We start from the raw sequence: 24,078 nt of genomic DNA, 5'->3' as shown, positions 1-24,078 counted from the left end.
GCTATATGCACACAGTAGATAATGTCTAGCTAGGTTTCTGGCCATTAGTCCCCACGTTCGTACATTTTGTTTTGCTGTTTGGGGCGTGCACGCTGTGTGTTATAGCCTTTCCATCTCTGAGTGTCAGGGAGTGGGACTCGGAACATTCCTTCAGCTGAATAACAGGGAACACTTTGTGTTGGAAAGTTCACGGAATGTCTGGAATTAACTCATTTGAGCAATAAACACCCATTTGCACAGCTCAGTATGTCTGTTTTTTTACAAGTAGGGCAGCACCAATCACCCCTAGTACGTTGCTTTTAATGTGCACCCATTGCACCCCATGCTGTCCTTACACTGATATACAATACTGTAGGCTGGTGTGAGGGTATGGCGGTTACTGGTACTAGCAGATTGTTTCATATTATGAACTTGTACATCCAGTCCGCTAGTTGTAAATTACGATAATTCTAAATAATATAACGGTAATTAACATCAATGCAGGGATTAAATGAATAATTTGGATGTAGAGCTAGGTGCTTTGTGTAAGTTTCGTTTGCCACATTTGTAGATTGTATCTGTTTCTTTTATTCCTGCAGCTCGCTCTCCTCCTGGTTTAGCCAAGACGCCTCTGTCAGCTCTGGGTTTAAAACCCCACAACCCGGCTGATATCATCCTGCAGCAATCCGGGGGTGAGTTGACATATCATTCCAATTATCTAAATAGCACTCTTTACACTTGTTATTTTTTTTTTATGCTTGTGATGAAAAAACTTGCGATGGAATCAAATGGACAGTTCCCACTGATTACTCTACATTTTAAACTTTGTATCATAAACCAACTATACTCTGTAATTGTTTTGTCTATTCGAACCTTTCTAGACACTGATAACACATCGACACAACCTTTTCTTTTACTTAGGGAGTCTTTAGAGGTCAAAATAGCAGTCGTACTACTACTCCCTCTATCTTTATTCTACCTGTGTTTATATCAATTTCCATAAAACAAGCATGAGAAGCGTCCAACTCTTTACATTTAGTTAAAAAACAATCGACCTCTCTGAGCAGTGATTCCAACATTTTACTGTACCGACTCATATTCCGTCAGCTGAATGCCAAATCATCAAAGTAACATAAATGAGTTTTTCCCAGTAACATAGACGGTGAGTACAGGTAAATCTGCACTAACCTTCTCGGAAGTGTCCCTGTGAAACCAATTTTGTCATTTTTATAAATTGGATCAGTTTATTAAATATCCATTTCTTGGAAGTACTAAGTGGAGCAAACATGTTGGAGCTGCATATTGTTCTGGATCAGATCTAGAGACGTATGGTTCTCCCAGTTCAGTCCCATTGTGTCAGGTATCCAGTCCAGCATTCCCTGACCAGGGCCGCTTAAATCCAGTGTCACTTGTAAATCCATTGTCAGATGACAGCACTGGCAACGTTCCATGGAAAATCCGATACTTTATCCTGGAATGTAGCAGGAAGAACAGACATCACTTCTTTCAGTGCTTTTAGCTCACTGAAGACATACATCTGTACACAACAGTCCACACAGCGGGCTCTGGCAAATCTCACTGGAATAATACAGTGCTCGCTGCTCAAACAGTGTATGTTAGGCTGGCTCTGCAATATGTTAAGGTCATTAGATTAACTCTTTATACTACAGGGGGGAGACTATCAAATTCAAAAGAATACAGAGAAATGGTTAATATGATATAAATCGTACCTTAAACCTGATCTGCGCTGCTGTGTTTAACCAACAACAGAAAACAAACCCAAATTTCTAAAGTTGGTAGTTTTTATATTCAAAGAGGATGAATATGCTAACCGTTTTTATGTAGTATAAGAATTAATTAAATTATATGCAATATATAGCTACACCTAAAATGATTTTTATTAAAAATATGTTTTCTTAATTTAACGTATCTGCTTTGTTGCCTGTTTTATTGCTGTGGAGCTCTGTGATAAATTCATGCTCCCCAATCATTCATAGGTCAATTAAAAAAAATAATAATAATTAAAATATGACCCCATGTAGATATTTGTAAATGAGTTTTCTTTTATACTGTACAAAATCCATTCATTTATTAAACTCTTGTTGTGAGTTGAGTCCTCTTAGCTCCCTTCTTCTTAAGATTTACATATTAATTTATTCAGAATTAATATCTTATGAGTAAGTGAAAGTTTTCTTGAAGTGATGTGCTGTCTTGCTCACCTTAGTACATAAGCTCTGCCTATAAGAGCTGGAGAGGTTTCTCTCCGTGGAATGGAAATTCCTAAACCTGCTACATTATTGCATAACCCACAAAGGATTTTGGAAGATCTCGGTGATGGGTTGTAACAGTTACATAATTGTAATAACTGAAGATCGCCATCTTTTTATCTCTTACCTGTTGACCAACAAATATTCATTAATTTCCTTCATATTCGTTTCTAAATCAGAGACAATCAGGGAGACAGTAATTGGAGATGTGGATGGTAAGTATCCTGACTCCTTTCTCCATTCCATTGCTGGGTTTCTTTGCGGTTCCTTTTGGGTGATTGCTCTGGTTTTCATACTAAAGTGACTTACCAGCCTGCATTGTGGTGCTCTCATAATTGCCCGAATCATACATTTCCAGCTGCCCATTGATTTAATTCTATCCTCATTCAGTAGTTTCATACATTTTACTAAGAACCATTATCTTTTTCTTGTTTGGTTTATATTGCATGCAGTGTAGGCCATGTTTGTGATGTTTCGTTCTACATTTTGGGGCTAATTCGATGGCTTAAAATCCATCCCATGTGCTGTTTGTCTTTTATTCTTTTTTTTTTTTTTTTTTTGTCTATTTCACTGAAAACGTTGGATTGAAAACAAATATAAAATCAGCAGTTATCATCAATTAAAATTCAACGCAGATTACTCTGAATTTCTTCGCTTTAAGAAAGGGAAGTCTAGTTAAATTAGAAGCGCTACTATTTGCTGCCAGGAGGGTCTGCAGTTTGTTAGTTCTCCAGGGATAGAGTCATTAAGCATTAAATCAGGGCTGTTCTGGGTATATGCTTTAAAACAAGCCATAGATTGTATTATTAGACACAAATATGAATTGTCCACTTTCTGCTAACTTACTTGATGCTCTGGCTAAGCATGAGGTTATACAATGAAGTTAAAACAATTATTTATTTTCCAATACAACATGAAAAATCTAAATTACTTCTATTTTAAATATATAACGTGAAATATTTTGACCTAAAATTGTCCAGTTCCCCAAACCTCAGAGCAGCACTGTCACTTTTTCTTTTAATTTTTTTTTTTCCTGAAGACCCCGCAAGGTAACTTGTCCGCTTGTGTAGTAATGTACGAGGGGGCAGCACATAAGGAGATATACTTATCTTAAGTTGCCCCTCCTTATCTCTGTCTTCATTCTATGTCTCCTTTTTAACTTCACCTCCCACGCAAGAGCTACTGTACAAAATGGGGTCTACGGACGATTGTACATGATTACAGGATCTTCCATATATGTCTTGCCCAATAAGGTCTGTAGGTATCTATTGCACATCATGTGAGATGATCCCTCTTCCCATCAATTGTCGTGATCAATGGCCATGGGAAATGGCTCTGGAAAAGCCACCTGTGCCAAAATGTGATAATTACATGAGACAACATAATCCCCGCTTAGTCTCGTGTATATCTTTTTCACAAAAAGTTTCTTTCTTTATCAAAATACAGAGTAATGACAGAGTTGCTGTAAAAGGACATTTCTTCAATATATCAGCAGGAAATGAGAATTAAAATTGAATTGCAAATGTTATACCAGGATAGCAAATTGTAGAAAAATCCAAGTCATCTGATTTTCAGACTATTTTAGCTTAACATTTGCAATAAAGGTATCAATTCTTCACATTCCCAAGCTCGGTACATAAATCCCATATATGTAACAAATCTAAATAAGTCCCTTTTAGTAAATATTGGATAATACTGATGGAACGCAATGAGCAGCGGTTCAGGATTTAATGCAGTTAAATGAAGGTCAGCTCGAACTGGGGGGAAGAATTTCCAGCTTGTGATTTGTCTATAGTGCGTTTACAGTATTTCATTTCCAGGGAATGTTACCATATAAGTGTGTATCATTCACAGAGGATACAGTCCAGAGGCCTCTCTCTGGTGGGGGTTAGTAGCGATGTATGCTGATTGGGAGAATAACAGAACCTGAACTGAAAACTGTGCCAGAGTCCAGTACGACAGAGGGAAAATTAAACAAACGCCAGCTGTTTTGTAACGGGTCTGGGTTCTGTCAAATCTCATTTTAAAACACTGGTGCAGGAATCTCAGTGATACAGTTCTCATGGAATATAGAGGCTTGTTGTGTGGCTAAAGGCAAATACCTTGCCATCCTACAAACTTTATTGGAGCTAATCGCTATGCATCCACTGGCCAGGTGTTCACGCTGTGTAGGATGAAGAGGTTTGCGGTGTAAGTGGCATCGCTGAGCACAACATGGGATGTTTGGCGTTGCTGTGTGCATTGATGTAGTTTTTGGAAGGATGACAGAAGTAACATTTCAGGTAATGGTAGCACTACCCACAGCTTTCAGAGTGCATCCATCAGTGAGTGTGGTAGTCCAGTAACGGCTTGACATGTTCAGTTTGTTCCTGCTAAGCATTTATTGAGAGTGGTCAGCCTGGGAAGAAGTGGGGTATTTGAAATGCTCCTTTTTCACCTCTTTGTGATCAGCTGATCAGAAGAGATTAGACCATTGTCTAGATTTTCCTTTGAACTGAGGCCTTTCACACAACCTAGCTTAAAGAGTTAATTCAACCAAAAAACAGTGTGTTCATAAAACACTGTTTTTGTTTAGAGAAACCCTTGCTATTCTATAATAATGCCAACATTTGCCTCTATTCCAGCAGTGATCCTGCAGCCGGGTCCTTCTACGCTGCTCCTCTGGAGGGGTAGAAATGTCGAGGAGCGTGGGCTGAGGGGAGGACATGGGTGGCGTCATTGAATGCCTGTCATTAGCATGCTGTAAATGCTGATATCAGACATCCAAATTGCTCAGAATTAACATTAGCCACCCCGGCTGGCTCAGTACGTCTCAGTGACCCTTGTAGAGGTAGAGTTACTTCTAAGGCAGTTACATTCTGCATCTGCACATACAGACTTCAGGCACCACAACCACTTCAAATTAGTGAGTGGTCACATTGCTTGGAGTGGCAATTTGTCATTTGATCTCCTAAAACAAAATATCAATAATCCTGAATTAGTAAATCGACTATTTTGACCTAAAATTAATTATATGCATACAAAAATATTTGGACATTGTTTTCTTTTACTGTTATTATTATTATTTAGAGAACACCAACATATTCTGGAGCACTGAACAATTCTAGAATGGGGATAACGGACAATAAGTAATTGACATAGAGATATAACAGACAAATGAGGATTTAATCTTGTGATTTCTACTGAATAAAGCAACGTTTAGTCCTCCAGCACAATTCCTCCTGGGGTGCACGTCGAGGACTGAACCTCATTGTTTTGTGTCCAATAAACATTTGTTCTTTTTGACTTCTGCAGGACGACCAAAAAGAGCATCATTTTTATGTTAAGTGAATATTTCTTTGGACAACCAAACCAGTAAGATATATGAGCATATTAGGGTCAACAATATCAGAGTGGATATTATATATTTCTAAAGCTCTGGCACTACGATTGCTTCAATGCTATACATTGTGCTGAATTTGGACTTTAGTTAATAGATGCGGCTCTCAATAGAGAGCAGTGTTTGTTCGTTTTGCAAGTCCTTGGACATAGGGAAAGATTCATGTACATCACCCTTCCCAAGATCGATGACATTGCTTTCTCTAGCGACTGAATGCAGTCTGTGTCCTTCCTACGCTCCGCATCTTGGGCAAGCCAGAACATTCTCATTAATAGCTTGTGATTAAGTCACAATTTCAGCCATATCCCCTCCCCACCACACCATCAAAAGGTTGCTACTCCCACCAGACTCACAAACTTGTAGTCTTGAACAAATCCGATCAGCAGATTCATTCCTGCCACCAGAATCCTCGAATTTATTCTCCGAATTAACCTCCTCTAGTGAATTCCAACACAGACCGGATAGTAATTTATTCACAACTTAATTTGTTAAACGTTTATAAAAACAGCATGGGTTTCTGCAGGACAAAATCTTTACCCAAAAAGTTGGATGAAGTCTTTAGCTGATAAACAAATTGCACAATTTAAGTCAAAAACTTGTTTTTCCCCAACTAATTTTAGCATAAATGATGTCTAGTTAGTGGCTGACTTTCTGTTTAAGGGATTTTCTCCCTAATGAAGTTAAAAAGAGTCCTTGCCGAATCTGTTGAAGGTAATTACATGCAGGTTCCGGTTTTGGCCGTGCCCACAAGGCTGACGAGGGGCAGGCAAGGGGAAGATAAAAGTGGGGCAGAGGGCACAAGCCTCCCAGCAAAGCATGAATAGAGGCTAGCCCGAGAAAAGTATTTTCTATTAACTATTCATGGGGGGGAATCTCTGGGCTTCCCTGAGCCTCTTTGTCTCTTTGAGAAAAGACATGGCAGAAAAAGGAAATTGGAAACAGGATTGTGAATTTGTTGGGAATTTCATAACGCACTGGATAAATCTCTTTGTTAACTCTTGTGATGCTGGTGACCTGTTTATGTGCCTCTTTTTGGCCCTAATTAGGATTAGAGCGGAGGAGTGGCACGGAATCCAAAATGCTGGGTTTTGTTTTTTTCGAGGGGTGCATTAGGTTAATCTTTCTTTGATGTTGCATAATGGAATGAATTGAAATAAAGGATAAATAGACAGGATTAGTGTTAAACTTTTATTGGACAATGCTTTCCCATAAACTTTGTTTTGAAGTGACCTCTTTTTTGCACCTTAGCAGACAGTGTCAGGGGTTATATCAGGTGCATTCCCAGAATGCATTGTATGAAATGTGGGGGGGCGTTCTCGCAGATCCCTCTGTACTGACCAGAGTTCATATATTTTATGCTGAATAAGCTGGGAATCTGTGCCAAGGACAGACTAGACACTCATGGACACACACAGTGTAACAATAGTGTAGAAGCAGAGGAATCGGGGGGTAAACCCCATCTAATGAAATGCACTTGTATGGAAGCCATGTACTTTGTAAAAGGAATTTATTAATAAGTTCAAAAAACAAGCAGCCTGATGTGTGACGAGCATTTCAATGTAGGTAAGTGTCTTCTGAGTGCCCGTAGCTATCAATGTTTGGTTTTGTTATGCATGGTTCGACCCGCTGAGCCTTGGCTTGTATTACTTATAATGACGTTTGGTTTCAGGGTATTTACTTAGTTTTTAACATTTCACCAAATCCCTTAAATCTATTAAAATGAACCTCGACTGAAAATTTATATTCTGCGTTTTGTTTTTTCTTCAGAGCCCAGGAGCTATGTGGAGTCTGTGGCTCGGACAGCAGCAAGCGTTGCAGCGGCCCCTCCATCCCCCACTGTCCCACAAGCCTACAGCATGGACTCTCAGATGAGGAATGGAGGTTATCCTAATTCCTTTGTTTCCCCAAGCCCCATCTCCACCAGCAGCCCAATACACAGCACTGACGGGTAAGGATCCAAGGGTTGGCTCTGTCTGTACACCCTAAAATGGCAAATATAAATGTCATAGCAGAACATGTTTGACTGTCAGGCTTATCAGACCAATTTTGAGGTTTAAATAAATGTAACATTTCCAGACAAGTTTTTAGAACACGCTCTTGACTTTAGAGGAACGCTACCGTTGCCTAAGCTGAATCTAATTAATTAACAAATATCTGCAAGACAACATTACATAATTGTTACGTATTTTCTAAATGACCAAACAAAACTTAATTTGACCGTGTACTACACATCTTAACTGCCCTGCCTGTAAATACTCTTCTTTGCTTAATATCGAGCGATGTAATGTTTTTTTTGTTTGTTTGTTATTTCCAGTTTGCCCATTTTCCCCTCTTTTCCTTTCAGTGTCTCCCTGAGGAGTTACCCATCTGCCGAGGGCAGTGTTCGGATCCCCACTCCTACTCAGCCCTCTGGGAATTCAAGTTTTGGATACGCAAGTTTATCTCAGCCATCACCTCCCAGCAGTTACCTGAACACATCGCCATCCCCCACCATGGTCCCACAAGTGGGCACACCAGTCAGTTCGTATGACTCCTATTCATACAGCCCCAATGCTGCTGCCAGCCAGGTGGATGGCATTTCACGACCACAAGTTAATTCATTCACTGTGCATGGGGTACAAGGCAGCCCCCAGCTTCATCACAGAACAGTGGGCACCAATACGCCTCCTAGCCCAGGATTTGGGCGAAGAATGGTCACACCTAATATGTCAAATGCCCCTGGGAGCCCAAGTTTAAATAGGCATCCTTTGGGAATCCATGGCAATGCTGCTATTCCACCGGGCAGTCCTAGTCTTCCCCGTCACCAGGTTGTCTTGACTGGAAATTCTCCAGTAACACCTGGAAGTCCCAGCTTGGAACGGCACATCATGTATGGTTACACAACACCTGACGAGAGACGACCAACATTGTCACGGCAGAGCAGTGCATCTGGATACCAGGCTCCAGCCACCCCTGGCTTCCCTGTCTCTCCTGCCTATTACCATGGCATGAGTAGCCCGTCATCATCGTCACCTGATTCTACCCTCTACCGACAAGGAAGTCCTGTGCCACAACCCTCCTTGCCAGAAAAAAGAAGGATGTCATCTGGTGACAGATCCAACAGTCTACCCAACTATTCGACGCTCAATGGGAAGACGTCATCACCACTGTCCAGTGGGATGCCAAGTCCTAGCGGAAGCACGATGACATTTACACATACTTTACCGGATTTCTCCAAGTTCTCAATGCCTGGTAAGACACAGATTACTGCGATACATTCAATGCGTAATTAACGGTGTTTCCAACCTGCTCAATACACTAGAATGCTTCACACGTTCCTTGTGCACCTGTGTAAAGGAAATCCCAATTTCAATGGTGCCTTAAAAGGGGGAAAACAATATTTTTTGACTCTAAAGTTGTATTTCGTTCCTTGAATCAATAAATCACTGTAAATATCTTATTAATGATTAAACAACTTCTGTAAACAGTTATAATTTGTTTATTGTTGTTACTGTAAATAACACCTTCCTTCTGCTGCAGCTTAAATTCTGTTTTTTTCATACGGTCTTGTTGATAAACAGATCAATAGAGAGCTGTTTGTGTTAATGTGGACATATTTCCATAATTCATCTCTGTGGTTAATCTTTTGCATTTTATTTCTGAATTTGCAGACAGCAGCCCTGAAACACGAGCTAACGTGAAGTTTGTTCAGGACACGTCCAAGTATTGGTACAAACCGGAAATATCCCGGGATCAGGGTACGTTGTAACCACAGACCCAGTTTGGTGTTTGTTTAGTCCAGTAGGGAGTTTACTTTGTGGCTGCTGTGATTGATAATTGGAAATGTAACATGTTTTAAAAATGTTTGGGTAAAGGAGAGGTCAGCACATTAAACAGAAGAAGCATTTTAAATGGGCTACTCATCTTGTAGATAAGGGGGAAAAACATCTGTAAAAGTCATTTTCTTCCCCCAGATGGGTGTTGTACTCCTTGGGTGTTGATGATAAAGGAAATTGTGACTTTCAGTTCTCTGTACTTTATCACTTGGCAGAGGATGGAGGCTATAGTTGTATTGAAACTCACATGATAGCGCTGCTAAAAAAAATACTACTACATATTTTGGTAACTTAAAGCACATGTTGTGCTATAATAAAGTCATCTTGATTTTTATATTTGTAATAGTTTCTATTTTATTTTTTACCACTATCCTGTTTTACCTGATCTTGTGGTTATAATTGGATATTTAATCCCTTAAGGACACATGACATGTGTGACATGTCATGATTCCCTTTTATTCCAGAAGTTTGGTCCTTAAGGGCTTAAAGAAAAAAAAAAAAAAAACACTTTTTTAAATTACACTTTCATTTTCAGCAATTTCACTATTGAAGGACAAAGATCCAGGAGCTTTCATTATTCGAGACAGTCACTCGTTCCGAGGGGCTTATGGGCTAGCGATGAAGGTAGCCACACCGCCCCCTACTGCTCCCCAGAGCAGTAAAAAAGGTAAATAGTTTAGATTATGCAATAAAGCTGATACCAAAGCTAATCCAATTGCCTTGGTGTGTGGCTGGGTTTAACATTGTTATATTGTTATTTGATCAGATTCCACCAATGAGCTTGTAAGACATTTCCTGATAGAGACCAGCCCACGAGGTGTCAAATTAAAGGGATGTCCTAATGAGCCCTACTTTGGTGAGTCTATATTATTATTATTATTATTATTATTATTATTATATATAATGTACAATGCTGCAAAAACTGATTCATTTTGTGTCTAATTATACAAATGCAAAATGTCTCATTATTTACATGGTAGAAAATAGTTTGTAACATATACTAGCCAGCTGCAACAGTAACAAGTTACTGTGTGTAAACAGCGTGTAAAAAAGACAATAATGAATGTTTTGTCTAGTTTTACTTATTTACACCTTAAATAAGAACATAAATATTGCTATCCTGTTTAATTATCTCCTATATTTAAAAAATATTCATTTATGAAATTGAATAATAAATGAAATGTAGAAACCTGCTCCTCTGTATTTACTTTATCCTGAAACCAAGTGCCACCATTGTGTCTCCCTGCCCATCGTTGTTGCAAGGTTGGCACTATGTGCTTGTCAATCATCACAGAGAAAGTGTAAACAAAGGTGGAAAAAAAGTAACTGTTTGATTTTCCCCTCATCCAGTAGAATGAGAGACTGGCTGTGCCAAGACTGAACTGGATTGTGACGCCAACTGCTAAAACTTAAATATTTGAAAGAAAATGGAATATCAATAGTCAAGATTGAGAATATGATTTTGCTGCTGTGATACTGAATAAATATGCACAATGTAAATATCACATGCACAAAATAATGTATTAATCGAGCATATTAAAGGACCACTCTAGGCACCCAGACCACTTCAGCTTAATGAAGTGGTCTGGGTGCCAGGTCCTTCTAGGGTTAACCCATTTTTTCATAAACATAGCAGTTTCAGAGAAACTGCTATGTTTGTGAATGGGTTAAGCCTTCCCCTATTTCCTCTAGTGGCTGTCTCATTGACAGCCGCTAGAGGCGCTTGCGTGATTCTCACTGTGAAAATCATAGTGAGAGCACGCAAGCGTCCATAGGAAAGCATTATGAATGCTTTCCTATGTGACCGGCTGAATGCGCGCGCAGCTCTTGCCGCGCGTGCGCATTCAGCCGACGGGGAGGAGAAGAGGAGGATCGGAGGAGGAGAGCTCTCCGCCCACCGCTGGAAAAAGGTAAGTTTTTACCCCTTTCCAGAGCCGGGCGGGAGGTGGTCCCTGAGGGTGGGGGCACCCTCAGGGCACTCTAGTGCCAGGAAAACAAGTATGTTTTCCTGGCACTAGAGTGGTCCTTTAAGGGAATTCTTTTTTTTTTACGTTAGCCATCACGCTGAATAGTTTTAATCAGCTGTAGAAACACAAAGGCTCACAATGGAAGAGTATAACTAATACTGTTTTCCTGCACACAGGGTGTCTCTCAGCTCTGGTGTATCAGCATTCGATCACGCCGCTCGCCTTGCCTTGCAAGCTGGTGATCCCAAGCAGAGGTAAGTTTCACAGATTAACAAATATGCTCAACAGTGACCGTAGAACCCCCGCTCAACCCATCCAGATAATGCCGTCTCTCTATTTAATAGATCCTTCTGATGAAACAAAGGACAAAGAGGCAACAGTTCCCAACAATACGACAGCTGACCTTCTAAAGCAGGGGGCAGGTAAGTGTCTCTGTGTTGGGACATCAAAACAATGTGACAATGCAAGTTAATTAATTTAAAGTAACGGTGGAGCTTGTCAGAAGTTATGATTGATGGTATCTGGCCTTCATTTTTTGGGACAGGTAGGGGATCAGCGAAACAAGGACATTCTAAAATATGGTAAATGATTGCATTATGCACAGATTTTTATTTATATATATATTAAACCGATTATAGGTAAGGTTCACAAAGCACCAAATGTTTCGTAACGAAATGTCACTTCAGCAATTTGCAAACATTCGACCACATGATCCGACACAGCACATTCTCAGCATCAGATGTTTACACTCACAAATCATCAAATAAAATTACTACAGTTACTACACGAGTGTCTTATGGTTGGAATGTATTTTATGTTACAAATAAATGAAAGAAGAGAGAAATGATCAATATTTCCTCAAAGATCCTGTTTTCATTAGACAAAGTGTTTCTACTACCCCCAGTTATTTCAAAATTTTAATTATTAATATCGCGAGAGTGTACATCTACCATCCAATGCTGATTCTCATTATATTCTCCAAAATAGGATGAACTAATAAATGTATGTATATATGTAGTATTATGGCCAGGGTTAAATCATTTCCACATTATCCGCCAAATGGTAACACTAAAAGAAACGTCAGTCTTGTATATAATCACTAATAGGGTAAATGTTTTTTGCTTTAAAAAAATCCATATCCCATCAATCTGTCAAATCCTAAGCTGAAAATCTAAAAATAATACATATACCATCCCGTTCTCTAAGCAGTAAAGGTACATTGAGTATGTTGCTTGTTTACAAGTATGTCCTAGGGTTTAGATGTTATCAATCAATCAACCAATCGATTGTATTCCTTTTATTGACCTCAGAGCATTTCCAAAGCTTAGTGACCCTGCTGGGAATAAACCTTGTGACCCTGAGATACTGAAGTATTTTCTTTGGACAGAAATACCACGTTCTGGCAATATTTTCCTCATTTAATTTTCCTTCTTATGTCTGTATTTTTTCAGCGTGCAACGTATTATTCATCAACTCAATTGACATGGAGTCGCTGACAGGGCCACAGGCCATCGCGAAGACCATAGGCGAGACGTTAGGCGCTGAACCACCACCTGGCGCAACAATTGTTCACTTCAAAGTCTCAGCCCAAGGAATCACCTTAACTGACAACCAGAGAAAGTGAGCATATGTTCTAACCCAGGGGTAGTTAGCAGGCAGCTCTCCAGCTGATGTTAATCTACAGCTCCCATTATTCTTTGATATTTACTAAAGGGACATACTAGTTGATAATATGTGAATGATCAGGTCAGCTTCAGATAGGCATGTGAATGTTATCTGTACACAGCACTACAGAAATAGACAGACAGCTTATAGCTTTAAAGATACTTGATGATAATGGATGGTCTCAGCCAATCACACTGCTTTCCCATATGGAAGCGTTCAGTGTGTCCATGCAGTGGGTGGAGACACTGAAAATCAGTCACGCTGTGCAGCACTGCCCCAGGAAGCACCTCTAGCAGCCATGTGAGGAGTGGCCAGTGGAGGTATCCCTAGGCTGCAATGTAAACACTGCCTTTTCTCTGAAACAAACAGCATTTACTGCAAAAAGCCTGCAGGAACAGACTATAGACACCAGAACAACTGCATTAGGCTTTGTTTGTTCTGGTGACTATAGTGTCCCTTTAACTGACGCTTCCTTTCACATCATTCAAGATGGCGCCACAATGAGTATAAGCAGATACTTAATTACTTATACATTGTTAGTAACACTGCATGCTTAGCGCTTGGCATTATGGGAAAACACATGCACCAGATATCCTGATATGATACCCATAGTCTCTACTGACTGAATAGCACTAAGGGCTGTTCTGGCCCTTCAATAGAGATACTACCAACAGTGGATCTGTACATTCACTAGCAATGTGGTTAGTGTATATATCCAATTATAGCTGCTATTAAACGACAACACATTTGTTTCATGATACGAACACTCTAAGGTCGAATGAGAATCTGTTTGTAACATTTAGGACATTGGAGACAATCTTCTGTAAATAAGCCGTGTTTTACATACTTCGCAACTTGCTATTTTGGCTTCAGGCAAATCTGTTGTTGACTCAGCACAAGTCAGTTTTATAGATTAAGCCCATTTCCCGAACCTGGCTACGCTGGGGTTAATATAAAGACACAGTACTGTCAGGTCTTTGCTGATTTCCAAATGCAGTTATAAATAGTAGAATATAAGAGACATAGACTTCATTACATAAACTGTCATGATTTGCTCTGCTCCCTGTCAGTATCCCTTTAAATGGCTGATCGATTGAATCTGTGATGTAGTTAACATGTGCTGTTATAAGTTGTTGTTTTTTTTTTGTTTTTGCTTTTGCACTTCGAATTTGGCGAAAAAGAATTTGGAACACATTCTAATCCTCTTATTAAACACATTTTTTTTTCTGAGTCAGGGACTTGCTGTTTGTAGCCAAGAATTACGAATTAATTCCAAAAATGTTCTCTTTCAGGCTATTTTTCCGAAGACATTATCCTTTAAACACAATCACCTTTTGCGACCTGGATCCACAAGAGAGGAAGTGAGTTTATACAGATGGCGGCCGAGATTATGTGCAGATATTAAAAGGAAATGTCACAGAAAACAAAAAGTAAACTGTATCGATCAGAAAGAGGCGTATTAGAGAGACATTTAGAATCTGTATCCCCTTCCGATCTTTTTTTTTTTTCAGAGTGTGATAGTATGTTTCTATTGGCTGCTGAAAAGCACACTGATAATACGCTTTATGGGTTTATTTACTAAAGGCTGGACTGTGGTTCGATGACAACAGGACTGTAGTATCTTATGCAAAATGGCCCAGTTGTCCTGAGTTTAGTTGGATAGATTTTTCCAGCTTGGATGATTAGTCCTACATTTTGCAAGTCGCATGTCACATAGAACAGATTCCTTGTAGGGAAATAAAGCCATAAGCATTTATCTGGTACGCATTCCAGTTAGTTTACACCCACGTTAATAATTACAGTATTGCACGTATTTATTTGTGTAAGAGACCGCATAGTTTTATAAAAGTTATTGGTTCAAGTTGTAGCAATTACAGACGGGAGAGACATTCGATTTCTTTTATCTGTGGATTTTCTATTTTGCGACTATGATTCATATTATTTTATTTCAATTCTAGCTGTATTGTAATTGGTTGAAGTTAGAATACAACATTAACTTTAACTGTATCAACTGTTCTATTTACTCCTACAGACGTATATTTACTATCGTTTTAGATAGAAACATGATTTAATCATCATGGTTAAAGGTCATGCAGATTTTATAGTGATTTAATGCATAAATAGACAATCATCAAAATGGAAAACCAAGATGTGTATGGGTGCTTTTGATCGAAAGTTTTTAAGTTGACGGATTCACTGCTTGAGAAAACACATTTTTTTTTTTGGTAATTGTGTTAATTCAGAAGTATTGAATCTGATTAATAATATCGTGGACTCTCACAGGGTGCAGCTGAATCGGTTTGTACTTACCATCCTGGGTGTTGTTGGCAGTCATTCCAGGATCTCATGATTGTATATATATTTTAATACACAATATACATCCTGCTTGTATATAGCGCTGCACAATGTCTCCGCACTCTGCACTTGATTATAATAAAATTAATTTGTTGCCAATGTCTAATGATATGTGTCTTTGTAGGTGGATGAAGACAGATGGGAGCCCTGCAAAGTAAGTTCAATTGATAAAACAGAATTAAACATCAAACACACTGTTATCATTAAAATGCTTCGGATTGACCCAATATCACCGTTTTAGGGGACAGTCCTTTAAAGGAACAGTATAGCGTTACGAATCCAAACCTGTGTTACTAAATCTAGAGTGCCCCTGTCCCTAGTTGTATGTAGGTTTGTACCCCCTCCTGTTAGCAATAAAAAATATTAAAATAAATATTTAATGTATCTTTTTACCAGCGCGCCAAGGCTCCCTCAGCACTGCTCACCTCTCCGCATCCCCTGTGGCGATGATCTAAGCCATTGCTACTCGTAGAGGTTCCAAGATTCTGTAGTATTCAGCAGTACATCGCGGCCCCAGCGTTACTTGCATGGCAGCAGTGTTTATTAGACTTGTGCAAAAATGAGTTTGTAGCGGTTCATCTGAATAAAATTTCTGTTAACCGATACTGGAACAAATCTCACCTCACCTGTAGACTCCAAAGGAAAAACTACAAGTAAAATAATTTGGTCATTTCAAGAGTTACCAGAATTTTTTTTACACGTTTTTAGGTTATTCAGTCAATACTCAAATGTAGTATGTCAAATGTAAAGCAGACATTTTCAGAATTAATCTCTGCTGACTGAACCAGGTAATGCAGACCTACTTATTTCCACATGGTATTTCCATTCCTCTGGATTAAGTAATAGACCCTTGACTTTATTATGGAGTCATTTTGAGAATTTGTTTTGTGGGAAAATACAAGCCTCGCTTAGTCGCTCCATACCATACTTACATCCACTCATTCTCTTCCAGACTCTTTGGCTTTGTAGCCAGAAAACAAGGGAGTACGACGGACAACGTCTGCCATCTTTTTGCAGAATTGGATCCCAACCAGCCAGCCACAGCCATTGTCAACTTTGTGTCTCGTGTAATTGGTTTGCAGAAGAGATGAGCTCCCCCCCTTCCCGCTGCCTCCTGTTCGTGAATCAGTTAAAAAATATGGACTCTTGAAGAGAGCGAGAAAGAAAGTGCGTTATGGGAGAGTAAAGTGATTTTGGAGGCCCAGATTGTGCGTCAGGTTGACTAAGCAAAATCAGGAAAAAAAGCATTTTTACAAAATAAAATTAAAATGCAAGAGTAAGACAAAAGACGCCAATGAGGAAAGCATATTAAACCCATTTCCTGTTGAAGGGGTGGACACAAAGTTGCCAGTGTACATACTGAAATCTTATTGGCTCCTGGATCTGTTAACAACAACAGCATCACAATTCTAGAGTATTCACGTTAACTTCAGAATGCTGTCATTTCTATACAATATATACAACTATGTAAGTGCATTATATAAACCAGTATAGCATACACAAAAAATATGATGAGATCTTTAGGAGAGTTTATTATATAAGGTCATTTTTTTATATAAATGCATTGGATGTGCGGAGCTGGCTGCGAATTTGCTGTCTTTTTAAAACGTGCACTGTGCTGTTATTTTTAACCATTTAGAAAATCCTTGAGATGATGAGTGCCTTCTGCAATTCAAGCTAATCCTAAATGTAAAGTCTTGGAGATCTTTAATTAAATGCCAGGTCTCGCTTCATATGCTGAATACATTGTTAAATACCTAGTTACTTCCACCATTTTAAGTTCGTCTGAATGGGTACAGTGACATCTAGTGGTCAATAAGATAATTGAAGGTCAACGTTTTTTGGTTTATAATGTCATTGTCTATTAAAATATAGCAGCTGTTTAATACATGCCAACAATTTGCCACATTATAAGTTATTCAGCTTCCTATAAAAAAAAAGACAGTAAATCATGGTTTGTTCCATGTGTCTATCTCCTGCTAGCTACCAAAGAGGCACATAGGGTAATATACTGCAAAGGCTCTGGCATGCTAAAGAAATTAATTCAGTGCATTTAAGAGAGCTGTAATAGGGAAAGGGCACTGAAAAGAAGATCATCATTAGAAAGGCTGTGTCTGAATGTGCAATCAGAAATTGCATTTCCTGCAGAATTGTGCCGTTTGGGCAGTATTGCAAAAAGCCTTGTGCCCTCTGTTCTGTGTTCCGCTAAGTAATCTCTTGCAGTGCATTCTGGATATAAGCGTATCCATTAATTGGATGTCTGTGCGGGTAACACAGAGGACCAATGGCTGTGAGCACACAGATGACTACAGTGTGTTGCAGGAATAATAATCTTTGCTTTGTCGATACAAATGCAAATCTGGACAAAAGCATCTCATTTTGAAGTGTTGCATTTTGTTTGCTTTTTAGCACACTGTAGTCAAACAAATAGAACATATTCAGGATGTAGCTAGCAATATGCTATCAGTAAAGGTAGGCTAACGCTGTATCAGCACATGTTACGCAGACTACTCCGTTTAATTTACAGAATACAGATTGTAGCTTCATTGGGCACGTGCCATACTCATTACAGCTCTATACTACTGAAATCACCAAGCCTATTAATACCAAACCTTTACTCACTCCTTTATATGAGTTATAGGCAAATATGTTGCACATATTATATTCTCATTTGTTGCCTTCCAGTGTTATAACCGAAATGACCGCTAACCAATAGGTTGATCTCAAAAAGCTTTTAATAGCATTCGCAGGTGTATATTCTTTGTTTGACTTCACCCTCCCAATGCTATAACGTAGACTGTTTCAGAAACCATATGCCATAAATTCTGTGCTTCTTCCAATCTAAGTTATCAAAATGAATACGTCAATTAGCCCATCACATCTTTACTAAAATACAGCATATTATTCCAGGAAATGAGAATTATATTTTTCTATATTAGATATAAATGTATAAAGCCAGAGTATTGCAGTAGTATTTTTTAACATTTTTGCTGACTTAGAAGTATATAAGTATCTCATTGTAAGTAACACATACATTTCAAGATGTATAATTACGGTTCTGCTTGGCATGAGACAGATTTTAAATAAAAAAAAAAGAGGGAGCTGTGCATTATGGGTCATGTAGTTCAGTCATTTGCAGTGCCAAGGTTAGACCATCTTTCCACAGGTGTGTAGGTATGACTAAAAGACATCCCACCCATTTTATTATGTTTATTAAGTAGTGAGATTAATAACTAAGGGTGACTGCAGTGTAATTTTGGCTCTACTATTTACTTTCACTTCTAACGTGTAAAACAAAGATTCAACCATTTCACAGTATACAGCTTTAAAATCGGCAGGAAGAACCACAATTAAGACTTACCGTATATAAGATTCAGCACTGATCAGTTGTAAAAGATAAATACCAAGGACACATAATTATTCCATGCAGGCCAAGGACAGATCAATTATTACAATTCTTCATTTGAGAAGAAAAAAGAAATTATCGGACTTCTAAAGGTTATAATTATCACCTTTGGGGCCCAAGTACATAGCAGATCTGACACTTGAAACATGCAAAGTTCAATGCGAAACAATGGACAGCTCAATTTTTAGAGTTGAATCACTGAAACTTGTGGGCCGAGAGTGAAGAATCCTCTAATAGATTAGAGCAGAGTTGGAACCAAATGCACCCAATTTCATTCAACCTGTAGGTACCGAAATCTGTCAATTCACTAATATTTTGATTTGAATTGGGAATATTGGCTTAATAACATTAACTTAACATGACCTTTGACGCATAGTAGACTTAACCACCCAATGTGCACGTAATAATTGTATTGTGCACGGCAAGCCACTTCGTTCTTAGCAGAATGTTGGGCTTGGCTCCACCCCTTCACGTAGAGAAGGACTAAGCAAGTTAGAAGGTACTAGGCAGGACATTTCTGTGAAGGCGTGTGTTGTGTGAGAATGTATGGAAGATGCTGATTTTTTTTCTTTTTAGAATAATAATCAGGTGGCAATTATTTACCCTTTGCTTCCTGTGACTTTGCATAAAACCATACTTAATGGTTGGTGGTAACACTACAAATCCCTTTAGAGTGCCTTATGTTTTTTTTAACTCGGAGTTCCAGACTGATCTACCATGAACTGCTTTGTGGTTCGTCACTTTCCTCATCGGCACTTAAATGATGGACAACCAGGAAATCTTAGCCATAAAATCCTGATAGGGCTTTAGGGAGCAAGGGGTCAATTCAATGTGCCATTATTTATTTAAGGAACCCTATATGTTGCCTGCTGGAGTGTTATTTCAACATACGGTAGATCTCTCCAACAGCAAAAGGGTATTATTTGTTTTGTGTTATTTAGAAAGAGTCCAAGCTATGTTTATATGAGGGCTGGATTCATGTGTTAACAGGAGGGCAAGCTTTGTTTAATGTAGCAATCTTAGCTTTTGGTTCGGATATGTGGCTACTTACTGCCTGATAAGTGCATCTGTGCATATTGCATTTTGGGGTACAGGTCATGGTTGTGGACGCAGGACGGTCCTGTTTGCACAGTTGCCATTAACGTAACCACTAAAAGAATCACGGTGTACTGTGGCAAATTTATACAGTTTAACTTCACCATGACACTTAGACAAGAACCATTTTTCTTTAATCAGACATGTGAATTCTAGTTAAAGGAAATAGATTGTTTTTGCTCTCCATACTGCTGTAGAGAGCCAAAAAGGTCCAGCCATTCATTCCTGCAGTTTCTTTCCAATTATGATGCCATGAAACCAATTATTGACTCTTTCTCCAAACCTTCTATGTGTGTCTGTATTTTGAATTGTGCAAATAAGCATCCTGCTACCATAAGCTCTAAGTGCCTGTATGTTTTGCTTGGAGATGTTCTGTACCCCACATATTTTGTAGTTGCTATTATATCTTAAGTAAAACCTGGGGTACATACACTATAATCACTGGCAGTAAAGTACCTCATTATGGGGGAGACTGAACGTGGGGAATATTGAGCGTGGTTTATGTCCAAAAAAATATTATAATCTAAATAATTTGCCCATTTTAAGGCTTTGGAGTCCATCCAAAACTTAGTTATGCTGTCCTCTGTTATGGACTTGGGACAGAGGAATTATATCTATGCTGCCTACAATTTGGTATCATGAAAGCATTGCCAAGCTAATCAACTGTCCATTGCTCAAATCTTCCAGTCTTACCCTGTGGTCGTCACAATGATTCGAATTCACGGTCTTCAACAGATGTGAAGCCAGAGCTGTGTTTCCAGCTATTCACCATATTATTTAGGCGTGACACTGATTTGGCTTATCTCAGCATTGGTCGGCCGTTTGGTCCTCTGAGCTATTTTTTATCACTATGCCCATCATTCTCTGTAAGTGCCACAACAGCATAAGCACCCCAAAAGTTGACCAGTGTTCTATTGCACCTCTCAACTTATAGGTTCACAGTTATATGATTTCAGCAATAGCACTTCTGTTACACACACACTCGTGTACGCACACTCACAGACAATGTACTGGGAGAAAGTATTCTATGGGAGGGGGTTAAGCGGAGTCACATTTTTTGCTTGCTGTATATTTACATACACCAGGAAAGCAATCCAACTAATTTAGCTTTATTCCCTTTGTTGTTGGATGTGTCCACCACGGAAGGGTTACGGCATTAGACGGTCTCCAAATATGTTTTTGTTACTTTGACGTACACTGGACACAGAACACTCGCAATTGTGTGTTTTTGTGTAAATCAGTACCAAAGGCATGGTTTTGGAGCAAAAGTGTTTATTTGGATATTTTATATAAAGCACTTTGTTGGAGATTTAACGTTTTGGGGGTTGGGCAACCAATAGCTATATAACCTCTATAATAACCTGATTTACTGGCTTAGCAAACTGGTGTTCATTACACGTGCATGGTTAAGATCACACTCTGCTCTTATTGCAAATGGCTGCTGCCTACATGGGTCAAGAGTAATTAAATACAATTGGGCTTATTTTAGAATGAGTAGCCAATGGATCGCTGTTGTCCAAGCCATAGGCTTATATAACCTATCTAGACAGTCAGGAGACATCTTCTCTCTTGGATTGCAATATCGAGGTTGGGTTTTGCCATTTATTGGGGTAATCACACAGGGCTATTTACCAAAGTCAGAATTCCAATTGAATTTCCAATTCAAGGTGAAAATAGGAAAAATTCTCTCAATTTAGCTATGCTTTGCGTTCAGATGCTCTGGCCTTACATTTGAAATTCACTTTGGATTCTCACATTAGTGAATAAGCCCTGAGAGAGTTTGGCATGAAAGTTTAAAGAGTCTGAGACCTGTGACCGACTTGCTGTTTGGACTAGCAATATTGATCCAAAGCAATGGTTGTGGCAATCAGAAAATTGGGCTAGATTTACATATTTGCAAACGTGTGGGTCCCCTTGGCATGAATGCTACAGATGCATTATGGGTGGTCATTTGTTTGGCTGGGAGTTGGACTTGGGCACAAACCTGAATGAGGTTACAAAGTTTCAGTTTTTATCATGTTTTGTACTCTTTTTTTGTGGTTATTATGGGAAATCTGACCTGGTAACAAGAACATCTAAATCTGGATGTGCATAGTTACACTGTATATTTTTCATATATGTTGCCATTTGGCTGCTGCCCATTCTCTGCAAAAAACAAAACACTATTTTTTTCACACAAGCCATTTGAGATAACAAAAAAAAAAGTTTTCAGCTCACCCTGCACGCAACTCACCTCTCCGTATCCACACCCCCTTAATTCCTCGCTCATCTAGCTTGTTATTGATAAGTCCAAATCTTTAGCTGGTAGAGGGCCCTGTAACATACAAGGTTGCTGAACCCGCTATTCATAAAAGGATTTGGGGATCTATTCACTAAATTTGAGATGTGTTGAGTTGGCAGCTGACGTGCTAAACTTAGGTCAAAAGTACCAACTGGGAAAAATAAATCAGATTTCCATTTGTGGTATTTTGGACCAATCAGAACAGCTCACTATACACAGCAAATAAGGACTTCCTAAACTGCTCACCTCCACCAATCTGCATGAAGTCCCATCACTGCTCTAAATTGGCATCAGAACCTTGGCCGACAGTAATAGGGTTCCCTCTTGAGTTTCTTAACATGCTTATTTTATATATTTGCGTTGCAGTCTATCAACAAGCAATCAATAACCAAAAGAAAAGAAAAGAAAATTGAAAATGAAAAAAAAATTAAAACTAATAAAAGGATAAAAAAAACGAAAGAGAATACCCCCTCTCTGTATTTATATAGATGGAAAATATACTATATATTTTGTATCCATGTGCTCTTAATGTTATCACTTGTATAAATATATGGTGCGTTATTTTGCTTTCTGTATCCAAAATAGCAAATAGAGCTTATCTTACCCACTCCCCACTTTCTGTATGTACAGATGTCTATTTCTTTCCAATTATTGTATGGCTTAATCGGTGATAACAACAATATATAAAGTATACTTTTGCTTGAAATGACTTTGTGTTTGTGTTTTTAATTCATTGTATGTGTGCGGGTAGAACAGGAGTCATATTGTTTCTATTTTTATACAAACCTTAACAACTTCACTACCAAAGTTGTAATTTTATTTTCATGTATTTTGTTGAATGAAATCTAGTCCTAAAAGCCCCACTCACCCTAATTCATACTCTAGTTATAATTACCAGCCTGTTCAGGAACACATTTCTCTGACATGCCATTAGTCACCGATATATTGCCTGTATATTTACTGAAAAATGTCAGCTCACCCCCTGCTTTCAAACAGTAAAGGAAGTTTCACTGGGTCATATTATTCCTACAGTCAGGGAGCGGGTGAATTGGATGGACTCATTTCACGGTCAGCATTACATTAGAAGCCCAGAGATTGGTAAAGATGACTATAGCAGTTTTAGGTATCTTTATTTTAGAAGTGTATAATTTAACTGTATATACTGTATGTGTGGATACTATGCTCAGACACAGACATGCTTTTTTACATTGTTGTCATTTATCGTAGCTGAACTGTCTGCTGGTAATGCATTCAGAGTCCTTACAAGTATCTATAAGCAAGGTATTGAGCATTTTATTTATATATGTTTGTTTTTATTTTTACACCAACATTTAAGACCCTGTGTGAAGTATTGCAAGATAAAGGCCATTATATACCGTCTAAAGCGTTTCATTCCCCAGATGGTTTTAAAAAGGCTTATAAAATAAGTGGAAAAATAAAAAATGATGTACATTTACATAAATTTAGTTTTCACATTTGTCTGCAAATCAATCTACACACACAGTTGCAGTTATGTTTAAATGCTAGCTACGAATCCATTGATCACATTTATTCAATCGGGAGTAAAGTGCAATAAATTTAGTCTGTAAGGGGAACCATGTGAATATAGGAGAGGGGAGCTTAACCCCTTAAGGACCAAACTTCTGGAATAAAAGGGAATCATGACGTGTCACACACGTCATGTGTCCTTAAGGGGTTAAATATCCAGTATTGATATCATATCTTGAATTCTGCAGATATGTGCAAATTCATTACACCTAGGCTGAATATAATATACGTCACCTTTTTTTATTCTGATTAAAGGGAATGTATCAAAATTATGCATTTATTGTTTTTTTTATTTCTTCCTTCTTAGTCCTACCTTGTTTC

The 24,078-nt window shown here is 38.6% G+C and overlaps 1 protein-coding gene across 6 annotated transcripts in view; it reads left to right on the top strand.

The window, feature by feature from the left end:
• The window catches only part of TNS1 (tensin 1), a 401,409-nt gene extending 378,494 nt beyond the window's left edge, over nucleotides 1-22,915 (top strand). For 4 of the 6 annotated variants that reach the window (XM_063429252.1, XM_063429255.1, XM_063429253.1 and 1 more), the window contains 13 exons: nucleotides 579-671; nucleotides 2,426-2,461; nucleotides 7,393-7,573; nucleotides 7,970-8,856; nucleotides 9,276-9,362; nucleotides 9,976-10,107; nucleotides 10,207-10,296; nucleotides 11,584-11,661; nucleotides 11,752-11,829; nucleotides 12,859-13,027; nucleotides 14,365-14,433; nucleotides 15,552-15,581; nucleotides 16,380-22,915. In XM_063429252.1, the coding sequence (XP_063285322.1) occupies nucleotides 579-671; nucleotides 2,426-2,461; nucleotides 7,393-7,573; nucleotides 7,970-8,856; nucleotides 9,276-9,362; nucleotides 9,976-10,107; nucleotides 10,207-10,296; nucleotides 11,584-11,661; nucleotides 11,752-11,829; nucleotides 12,859-13,027; nucleotides 14,365-14,433; nucleotides 15,552-15,581; nucleotides 16,380-16,518 (2,069 nt within the window). In that variant the 3' untranslated portion in view covers nucleotides 16,519-22,915. The remainder of the gene's footprint in view (nucleotides 1-578; nucleotides 672-2,425; nucleotides 2,462-7,392; nucleotides 7,574-7,969; nucleotides 8,857-9,275; nucleotides 9,363-9,975; nucleotides 10,108-10,206; nucleotides 10,297-11,583; nucleotides 11,662-11,751; nucleotides 11,830-12,858; nucleotides 13,028-14,364; nucleotides 14,434-15,551; nucleotides 15,582-16,379) is intronic. The other 2 variants (XM_063429256.1, XM_063429254.1) reach the window with 1 other exon arrangement.
• Nucleotides 22,916-24,078: the final 1,163 nt, after the last annotated feature.

Source organism: Pelobates fuscus, chromosome 8 (assembly GCF_036172605.1).
Source record: "Pelobates fuscus isolate aPelFus1 chromosome 8, aPelFus1.pri, whole genome shotgun sequence".
NCBI lineage: Eukaryota > Metazoa > Chordata > Amphibia > Anura > Pelobatidae > Pelobates > Pelobates fuscus.
The sequence above is the reverse complement of the archived record's forward strand: the minus strand, read 5'-3'. Positions and strand labels throughout refer to the sequence as shown.